The 10,793-nt window shown below is 52.0% G+C and overlaps 1 protein-coding gene across 8 annotated transcripts in view; it reads left to right on the top strand.

Annotated features, from left to right (window-relative positions):
* The window catches only part of KCNH2 (potassium voltage-gated channel subfamily H member 2), a 36,329-nt gene extending 35,484 nt beyond the window's left edge, over positions 1-845 (top strand). For all 8 annotated transcript variants that reach the window (XM_021078757.1, XM_021078758.1, XM_021078761.1 and 5 more), the window contains one exon: positions 270-845. In XM_021078757.1, the coding sequence (XP_020934416.1) occupies positions 270-398 (129 nt within the window). In that variant the 3' untranslated portion in view covers positions 399-845. The remainder of the gene's footprint in view (positions 1-269) is intronic.

A 10,793-nucleotide genomic window follows, 5' to 3' on the forward strand; every position in this document is an offset into this window, starting at 1 on the left:
TTTCTCTTTGGTTTTTTTAGGGCCGCATCTGCGGCATATGGAGGCGCCCAGGTTAGGGGTTGAATCAGCTGCAGCTGCCGGCCTACACCACAGCCACAGCAACAGTGCATCCGAGCCACATCTGAGACCTACACCACAGCTCACGGCAACGCCAGATCCTTAACCCACTGAACAGGGCCAGGGATCGAACCTGCGTCTTCCTGGATACTAGTTGGGTTTGTTACCTCTGAGCCGCGACGGGAGCTCCTCACACTCCGTTTTCTTTGCAGGTTTCCCAGTTCATGGCGTGCGAGGAGCTACCCCAAGATGGCCCCGCTCGACGCCTCTCCCTGCCGGGCCAGCTGGGGGCCCTCACCTCCCAGCCCCTGCACAGACACGGCTCAGACCCGGGAAGTTAGTGGGGCTGCTCAGTGTGGACACGTGGCTCACCCAGGGTTCAGCGCACCGCCTGGGCCCCTCCCCGTGGAGGCCCTGCCCAGGAGGCCCTGGCCGCGGAGGGGAGAGGACCAGGAAGGCACAGCGCCTCCCCCAGCCCTTGGGACCAGCTTCTCCTGTGGTCCCCTGGGCCCCGGTGTGGGGGCAGGGGCAGGGCCGGGCCGTGGTTGGAGGGTCTGTGGCCCCCCCCACTGTCCCGGGGGCAGTAGCTGGTCTAACTGCCCGGAGGCACCCGGCCCTGGGCCTTAGGCACCTCAAGGACTTTTCTGCTATTTACTGCTCTTATTGTTAAGGATAATAATTAAGGATCATATGAATAATTAATGAAGATGCTGATGACTATGAATAATAAATAATTATCCAGAGGAGACTCCAGCGGTGCTGGGAGGGTGCAGCATCAGCACAGCGTATCCCACGTTCACATTCAATGTCACGTGCACTGGCCTTTCCGCGGGAATCCGGGCTGGGCTGTCTGTGTGCATAGGGCCTGCGGGGGCAGCTCTGGGTGTGGGGTGCGTGCAGTGGGGATGCCCCTTGGGGGCTGACACCTCCAGGGCTTCTCGCCTCTGGAGGGCCCTGGTTCTGAGTGTCTGGGATTTGGGGGAGCAGAGAGCCGCCTGGACTGGTCTGAAAACAGGTTGTCCTGATGGGATGCCAGGCCTGGAGTCCCGCCCCTTGGGGTTGTGGTGCTCCAGTGGGTGGCACACTGGCCCCTGAAGCTGGCCCCACGCTGACTGGTGATGCGGCTGTGCTCCTGTCCCTCACATGGTCTGTGAACCCAGCCCACACTGACTTTACCCTTAGGCTGTATTGGCCAAACCCCATCGTCACCTTATCTTGACCTTAACCCCGACCCACACGGACCCTCTATAATTGGGTCCCCATAGGGAAGCGTCTCCAGGCATGTGGGTTTTCTCAGCCCTGACCAGAGCTCCCCTGGTGTCTGGCTGCAGATGGGCCTCACCTTGGTCACCTCTGTCCTTTGGTCACCGGGTGACCCTCACCCAGAGGAGCTGCCTGAAGAGGGTGGAAGTTTCAGGGTGTCTCATTCCCGTGATTGGAGGAACAGGACAGAACAGATGCCCTGGGCCTAGTCAAGGGTGGTGGCCTTGTGTGTGCAAGTGTGTGCACAGGTGCTGGTCTTGTGTACACACATAGCCTTCCAGACGAGCCCCTGTGCAGTGGCCGAGGCAGGGCAGCTGCCAGCCAGCAGGAGGAGCCAGTGGGCAGTTCTGGGGGCAGGCAATCGTGCTGCCCAAGGCTCCCAGGACCCCTTAATCCTCCAACCCCTGAGCCTTGGGGGTGGTGTGCTGACCTTGCTTTGAAGACGAACATTGCTCCTGGTGCCTGGGATGGGGCGGTGTTAGGAGGAGACCCTGACCTCTGAGCCACCAGCCTGAGTGGGAGAGGAGTTCCCCGTGCTTCTGCACCAGGGCCCTGGCTCCCCTGCCCATCCCTCAGCCCCAGGGCATGACCAGGGAGGGGGGCCCCTGTCCCTCTGTGAGTTCAGTGTGCCCTGGGGGCCAGGCCCTGGAAGACAGGCATGGGACATAAAGACAGGGAGAAGGAGGACACCCCGGGTGTCTTTGCGTGTTAGGCTCCGCCACATGTGTATGTGTGTGTACACAGGAGCGTGAGCACACATCTGTTCATGGTTTGGGAGCTCACACTCAGACCTTCCTGATGGATAGCGTGTGAGGGTCTAGCTGGCAGGGGGGGATGCCCTAGATTCAGGGTCAGCTCAGCATCTCATCAGCATCTCGGCGGACACAGGCAGAGGCCATGGGGAGGCTGATGGTGAGACCTGAAGGAACAGATGGAGCTCTCTGCCTTTGGCACACTGGGGCCAAGGTGCTGACAAGACCCTGCCCTCTGGCACTGTCTCCATCCCTCTTACCATCCGTCCTGACCTTACAGCCTCTTCATCCGGGGAGCTCGGCCCCACTTCACACCGCTCTGTTCAGGGTGAAGGCTGGGGGGTGCTGGGAGGGGGTGGGAGGGGCTAGGGGTCCAGCCCTGAGAGTCAAACCCCTAGAGTCAAGGCTGGGTGTTTGTGGGCCTGGGAAGGAGAGGGGGAGGAAGCCTCTGCCCACACCCTCTAGGCTTTGTATCAGGTTCGATACTGGCTATTCCTCTGGGGCACCATGGTAACCCTCACAGGCGGCTACCTGCCACCAGGTGAGGGCACTGCCTGGGATGAGTGTGTGGGTGGGTGTGGGTGGGTGTGGGCAGGTGCACACATCTGGGCTCGGGGTGGGGGCTGGGCCAGCAGAGGGGAAGCCTCTAAATGCTTGTTCTCCATGGAAGCACTTGGGTGCCCGGGGTCAGTCCGCTCAGTCTAGTTGAAGGAGCGTCCAGTGTCATTGGGACACCAGTGCCAGGTTCCTGCCAGGAGCTGCCACTGAAATTTGAGGGTGGGCAGGGGACAAAGGTCACCGTGGCTCCTTTTACTGATGGTTCCTCTCACCCAGCTGTGTCATTTAACCCCTAACAACCCACAGAGGTGGGTGCCTGGGTGTCACTAATCCACGCGAGGAGAATAAGACTCAGCGACTGACTGATGGTGGCAGGTGGCAGTGCACAGCTCTGGGCTGCAACAGGAGGGGCTGCAGTGACCCTCAGAGCACATTCTGGGGACAATGCCCGCTCTGGCCCTCCCCTCCCCTGGCCAGGTGGCCGCACCCTTCTCGGGGACCATGCTCCACCCAGCACATTAATGGCACTGTGAACGGCAGCTGTGCCTCTGTTGGGCTGGATCAAGTTCTTGGGCAGGGTCTGCTCAAGGCCGAAGTCTGTATAGAGCCCATTGCGGGGCCCCAGCCCTGGGCTGGCTGTACCTCACAGGGTCCTGCTGCCTCATTGGGGCCGGGCAGGCTCTCAGGTGTGTTTGGGGGGGGGTCCTTCTGTGGGCCAGCTGGGGTCACAGCCTCACCTCAGGCTGTTTTCCTCCAGAGACCACCTTTGTTCCCCATGCGTTGCCAGTTCTTTTAAGGTCCATCTCGCTTTTTTTTTTTTTTTAATAGAAATCACCAGGAAATTCCCTTTGTGGTGCGGAGGTTTAGGCAAGTTTGCCCCCGCACCTGTCCTCACCTGGACCCTGCCGCTGCTCAGCCCAGGCAGCAGCAGCTCTCACATTTCAGGTACAAATAGGAGTCATGGGTCACATGGAGCCCATCCTTCGTGGCGCGCATTATTCTCGCGGCAGTGTGGTTGCTGGTCCCCGCTGTTGACATCTTCCACCCCCTTCTGTTGGCTCGGCTCAGCGCACGGAGATTGGTCTTGGCTCTGAGTTATGATTATGGAACTTGTCTGGTGCCCTCTGGGGCTGGAATCTCTTCTGGTGGGCATCCTGGGGACAGCTGGACCTCCTGTGCTGGCTATCACTCCCCCGAGCTTTGGGGAGCCCCTGCCTCTGCGTCCCATCTCAGCAAGCTTGTCCCCTAATAGATGGCACGTCCCTGCCTGTCCATACCTCTTGAAGGAGCCCCTGCGGCCTGCTGACTTTTCCAGGGTCGGTTCTGCCACAGTGCAGAGGAGGAGGTCCTGGGCCAGGCCCTCTGTGCCACCCCACTGCCTACATGGCAGGAGCACCTAGACTGGAGCGTGCCCAGACGGCTCCCTTCTCTGCCTGCAGAACAAAGCCCTCCATGCTCTCTTGGCACAGGGGGTTCTTGTCTTCCTTTCCAGATGTACCTGCCCTTACACCTCCTCCTGCCACGTGTTTGAGACTCCAGGGACACGAGATCACCTTCTGTTAACTGTGCTTGAGCTCTCACTGCCTTTGCCTGTCTCTCCCTCCTCTCGTAAATCTGTCCTTCGTGGCCTGAAGAAACCCTTCCCTCCTTTGAGTCCGAGCTCAGATGTCACCTCCTCCAGGAGGACCTCTCTAGGTGTCTCAGTTGATCTAAACCTTCTCTTGCACTTGGCTCAGGCTTTTGCTAGCACCCCACACAGCCTGCCTGTCCTTGAAAGGGGACCCGCTGAGTACTGCTCATCTTTGTTAATATTTTAGATTTTTTTTTGTCTTTTGAGGGCTGCACCTGTGGCATATGGAGGTTTCCAGGCTAGGGGTCAAATCGGAGCCACAGCTACCAGCCTATGCCACAGCCACAGCAATGTGGGATCTGAGCCTCATGTGTGACCTATGCTGCAGCTCGGGACAATGCTGGCTCCTTAACCCACCGAGTGAGGCCAGGGATTGGACCGGGTACTATGTCGTTTTTTTTTTTTTTTTTGTCTTTTGTCTTTTGTCTGTTGTTGTTGTTGCTATTTCTTGGGCTGCTCCCGCGGCATATGGAGATTCCCAGGCTAGGGGTTGAATCAGAGCTGTAGCCACCGGCCTACGCCAGAGCCACAGCAACGCGGGATCCGAGCCGCGTCTGCAACCTACACCACAGCTCATGGCAACGCCGGATCCTTAACCCACTGAGCAAGGGCAGGAACCGAACCCACAACCTCATGGTTCCTAGTCGGATTCGTTAACCACTGCGCCACGACGGGAACTCCTATGTCGGGTTTTTAATCCACTGAGTCATAACGGGAACTCCTGCTCATCTTTTTAAAAATTAAAAAAAATTTTCTTTTGTATTGGAGTATAGCTGATTTACAATGTTGTGCTACTTTGAGGTGTACAGCAACATGATTCAGTTTTCCATATACACAAATCCATTCTTTTTCAGATTCTTTTCCCATATGGGTCATTACAGAATAGTGAATAGAGTTCCCTGTGTTACACAGTAGGTCCTTGTGAGTTATCTATTTTATATATAGTAGTGGGTTTGTTTTCATAGTCTGTGACTCTCTTTTTATTTTGTAAAGAAGTCCATTTGCATCATTTTTTTAGATTTCACATGTAAGTGACATCATATGGCATTTGTCTTTCTCTTTCTGACTTACTTCACTTAGTATGATAATGTCTAGGGCCATCCATGTTGCTGCAAATGGCATGATTTCATTCTTTTTCATGGCTGAGTAATATTCCACTGTGTATATACATGTACCACATCTTCTTTATCCATCCATCTGTTGATGGACATTTAGGTTGTTTCCATGTCTTGGCTATTGTAAATAGTGCTGCAGTGAACACAGGGGTGTAGGCATCTTTTCAAATTAGAGTTTTCTCTGGATATATGCTCAGGAGTGGGATTGCAGGATCATACGGTAGTTCTGTTTTGAGTCTTTTAAGGAACCTCCATACTGTTCTCTGTAGAGTCCCATTCATCTTGGCATCTCCCTGACAGGCCTCTCTCGTGAGGCTGGGGACATGGCAGGCACTTTGCCAGCATGTGCTGCCTCATCTCTAGGTCCCAACTGGCTGTGGCCTGGAAGGCTCCTGCTCGCCTCCCTCTGTGTGGCTGCTCTTTTGTCGTTTGATGTCCTGGCTGAGATCAATTCCTCCTGGGGCCTTTCTGTTCCAACTTCAGGTCTTTCCCCTTTCCCCCAGGGGGTGGCTCGTCTGGTGGAAGAGGAAGGGGGCTGGACTTGGCTGCTTGGGGCACCATGAGGCTCACATGGGAAGAGGCAGTCTCCTCGTAGGCCTCCTGCTGGTCTGATAACACGGGGACCATACAAAGCACACAATCAATCCAAGTGCTCAAAAAATGTCAAAACAAATTTGAAGTATAGGGCCTTCCAAAGTGATTATTTGGAAATATTTTTAGATAATCGAATATCAGACAGGAGTGGCTGGTATAAAAATCAATGAAGATTTAGTAAAAGACTGACCCTTCACAGGCTTCTTGAGCCGTATAAGTGCATGTTATTAGACCCTACAAAGCCTCAATTTATCTTGATTTTCTTGTCCCAGGGGTATTTAAAATAAAGTGATTCCTGATACTTTATTTTCTGAAAGTCTAGGTACAGGTCAAGGCCTTTTTTTTTTTTTTGGTTAACTTTGGTCTTTCAAAAAAAAAAAAAAAAGAATGCATTCTGAGGCATTTGTTTAAATAATTAGCTTCATTATTTTCTAATCACACCTTATGAGTGTCTTGGAAGTTGGCAAGAGCCATCGCTTAGAAACCAGAGCAGAAGAATTTAGCTCAACTGTCTTACCATTATTTTAAAATTAGCAATAGCATAAGGTCTGGCTGCAAAAGACTTCGATGCTTACTGGCAAGAGAATCCGTCATTAGGGAAACAGTCTGGACAGGGCCAGCGGCACGAGGCAGCCACATGTCACGGCTTTGCTTCCTCTGTCTGCTCCGCCAGGCGATGACAGCTGGGGGATCAGAGAGAACTCGATCTTCAGGCCACCAGGAAGGTCAAACGGAGCTGAGCTCACAGTCCGAAGAGGCCTCCGTGGATTGAGACTCCTAGCAGGTGGCAAGATGGACGTAGAGGGCTGCCTTAGGCACCTGGACCGTGAACCGTCACGCAGGGAGGTGTGGCTTGACGAGGGCCTCCGAGGGGCCACAGAGGTGTTATTCTCAGGGTTAGTGACAGGAGCGTGAGGAACGAGGTTAAACAGCGATCAGTGCCGTGATCCAGCTGCCCCGCATCCCCCCGCCCTGGGACTCCTTCCCTTAGGATGCCGAGAAGCGGCTGGAGCCTTGTCCTGAGGGGCGTAGGCTGTGTCCGTTCCCTCGCCACGTCTCTGGGGCGACTTCAGGCGCGAGGCTTCTGTTCTGGGCCAACCCCCCTGGGACTTGCGTCCCTGCAGGCATCTGTCCTCAGAGCGGGTGGTAGGTAGCTCCTGTGCCTGCTACCACCTGTCTTCCAGCCCCCCTGACTCAAGGTGGACACTGCCCCCTCCTCATGATCCCAGAGCACCGTGAACCACAAGCCGCTGCCTGTAGGGGATGATGAGTCAAGCTGTTGGGGGCCACTGTGAACGCTGGGGAAGTCATCTCTCCGCACAGCCCCTGAAACAACCTCAAAGCTGCTCTCAGGCATCCCAGTCCCAAGGTCTCGGCCACTTCCTCGTCAGGGCCTTTCTCACTGACCGCCTTCTCAGTCCTTCCAAGACCCTCTTGGGAAGTTCCCATTTTCCTGAAGCCCCCTGACTCCTCAGGTAGGACCGGTCTGAGGACAATCCAACCTAAGTCATACCCAGAGGCACGATGGCACCTGCACAGTTGTGGGTGGGGCCAGGTCACTAGGAACTGCTGCTCCAGGGGCTCTGTGAGGGTGCCTGGCTGGGAGTGAGAGGCGGGAACAACAGGCATTCAGACTCCAGCACCTGGAGGATTTCTGGGGGCCGGAGGCGTCTTAGTTCCGGCTGCTGTAACAGACACACCACAGACCGGATGGTTTGCAAACAAAGAAATTTATTTTTCACAGTTTTTTTTTTTGTTTTTTTTTTTAGGGCTGCACCTGCGGCATATGGAGGTTTTAGGGGGCTGAATTGGATCTGTAGCCACAGGCCTAAACCACAGCCACAGCAACGCCAGATCCAAGCCGGGTCTGCGACCCACACCACAGCTCACGGCAGTGCTGGATCCCTAACCCACTGATTGAGGGCAGGAATCGAACCCACGTCCTCATGGATCCTAGTTAGGTTCCTGCTGAGCTGTGACGGGAACTCCTTATTTCTTACAGTTCTGAAGACAGAGAAGTCTGGAGCAAGGCTCTGCCTGGAGAGACCTGCTTCCTGGTTCATGGATGGCCGTCCTCAGGTGGCTGAAGGGGTGTGGGAGCTCTTGGGGCATCTTTCACAAGGGCACTAACCCCCTTCACGAGGGCTCCACCCTTATGACACCCTCACCTCCTAAAGGCCCCCCCCCATTCTAACGCTGTCATCACTTTGGGGATTAGGTTTTTTTTTTAATTTTCCATTTCTTTTTTTAAAATTTAATTAATTTATTTTGGGGCCACACCCATGGCATGCAGGAGTTTCCAGATCAGGGATCAAGCCCATGCCACAGCAGCCACCCAAGCCACGGCAATGACAATGCTGAACCCTTAACCCCCTGAACTATCAGGGAACACCAGGATTAGGTGTTAATATATGAATTTTGGGGGGCACAAATATTTTTAGTTCACAGCAGAATGGACCAGCCATAGCAGGAAGGTCCAGTTAGACCAGCCGGCACACTGTTGTGGACCGGAGAGCCACCTGCTCTCCGGAGAGCCAGAGGGAGAGCAAAGAGGTCTGGAAATGAATGATAAATGATGGAGTTGTTCTTTTTACGTTTTTTTTTTCCTTCACATCTTTTTCTTTGGTAAATTAAAAAAAACCTGAAGTATCGTTGATTTACGATGTTGTGTTAATTTCAGGTGTTCAGCAAAGCGATTCAGTTATACGCACCCACATATACGTATTCTTTCCCATTATCCATTATTACAAGATATTGAATATAGTTCCCTGTGCAATGCAGTAAGTTCCTGCTATTTTTCTATTTTATATGTATTATAAGTTACATTATGTATTACATGTTAATCCCACACTCCCAGTTTATCCCTTCCCGTTTGGTAACCATAAGTTGGTTTTCTATGTCGGTGAGTCTATTTTCAAGTAGAATTTAAAAGCTCTCGTTAAGGGTTACAAATTATGAAACAGACCTGATAGAAGCCAAGTTATTTTGAGGATATGTTTTACTGGTTGCTATTGCGGAGAAGGTGGCATTTTTCACCTTTGGCAAGATAAAACAGAAATGCGTGCGAGTCTTGTCTTCCTAACACTACTATAAATTCCTTGAAGACGGGGCTGAGACTGAAGTTGAGATGAAGTGAGGGGCCGTCTGAGAAAGTCTCTCAGCAGAGGAGGCAGGAAAGGCCACAGCAGAGCCTGCATCTTTTGTAGTTATTAATTAATGGTCACATGTTTCCATCTTTGGGAGCTTAACTCCAGTTGGTTCCTGAGTTATTTTGACACGACCCTAGGTGTCTTGATAGTTCCCTTGTTTTACGACTTGACAGGGTGTTCCAGACAAAGTATTGGGTACATTCCTGTTTTGATCTTGGGAATAGCCATTCCTCCAGTGAATCTTTTTTTTTTTTTTTTTTTTTGTGGTCATCCCGCGGCATATGGAGTTCCCAGGCCAGGAATTAGATCTGAACTATGGTTGCAACCTATGCTGCAGTTGTGGTAACACTGAGTCCTTTAACCCATTGCACTGGGCTGGGGATGGAACCCACGTCCTGGCACTGCAGAGACGCCGCTGATCCCATTGTGTGGTGACATGGTGAGAACTCCGAATCCTGGTTCTTTTTTTAATGGAAAATGTATTTACAGACAGAGATGCTCATTGCCACTAGACTGGTCATGGCTTTTGAGCCCTTTCAGGGGCCATAGCTTGGAAATATGTATTAGTTTTAAGAGAGAAAATGTAGAGCGTGTTTATACTGATATTACTAATTCTTATTCAGAACGATAGAGTTTTAATTTCACCTCCTGGATCTCACATTTTTATCTCCTTTTTCCTCACACTCAAAGTCCTGACGCTTTATGGTACCGATTCTAATTATGCATTTGCTTTATCCCACAACGTGCACACACACAGCAGTCTCTGAGTTACAATACGAACCACGGCAGCTAACAATACGATTACAGGAAACAGCTTGTGATATTTTCGGAGTTCTTTCTGTCCTCACAGTGTATCCCCTAGGGGTATCGAGTCAAATGACGGTGCTTAAGTCACTGGGAATAATTCCTTCTTGGGAGGTTATATTACCAACTGGTGGTTATGTTGCATAATTATGGTTCATTTGTATAATTTCCCTTTTCATTTCTAGGGCTTACCTTTTAAGTTTAATTCTGAGGTTGAATTTACCAAACAGGGTACATTCAAAGATGTCTAGTTTCTCTTCTGTCTCCTCTATCCTGTTCCCTTCCTCTACTCTTGATAACCGTTAAGGCATATTTGTGCCTCCTTCCATGGTTTTTATTTAAAAATTTTTAAAAAAATTATTTATTTATTTACCTTTTTAGGGCTGCACGTGAGGCATATAGAAGTTCCCAGGCTAGTTCGAATTGCAGCTGCAGCTGTCTGTCTACACCATGGCAACCCTGGGTCCTTAACCCACTGAGCGAGGTCAGGGATTGAACCTGCATCCTCATGGATATTTGTTGGGGTCATAACCCACGGAGCCACCATGAGAACTCTCCCTTCCATGGTTTGTATTTATTTATTTATTTATCTATCTTTTTAGGGCTGCACCCTTGACATATGGATGGTCCCAGCCTAGGGGTTGAATCAGAGCAGCAGCTGCTGGCCCACACCACAGCCACAGCCGCGCCAGATCCTTAACCCACTGAGTGAAGCCAGGGATCGAACCCATGTCCTCATGCATACTAGTTGCGTTTGTTACTACTGAGCCACAAGGGAAACTCCCACGGTTTTAAAAAGGAAGCAAAGGTCTGTCTGTATCTGTCTATCTAGTTCTATTTTTAGGTGGATGAAAGGTTACCAGCACGTTTT

Source organism: Sus scrofa, chromosome 18 (assembly GCF_000003025.6).
Source record: "Sus scrofa isolate TJ Tabasco breed Duroc chromosome 18, Sscrofa11.1, whole genome shotgun sequence".
In the NCBI taxonomy this organism is placed as follows: Eukaryota; Metazoa; Chordata; class Mammalia; order Artiodactyla; family Suidae; genus Sus; species Sus scrofa.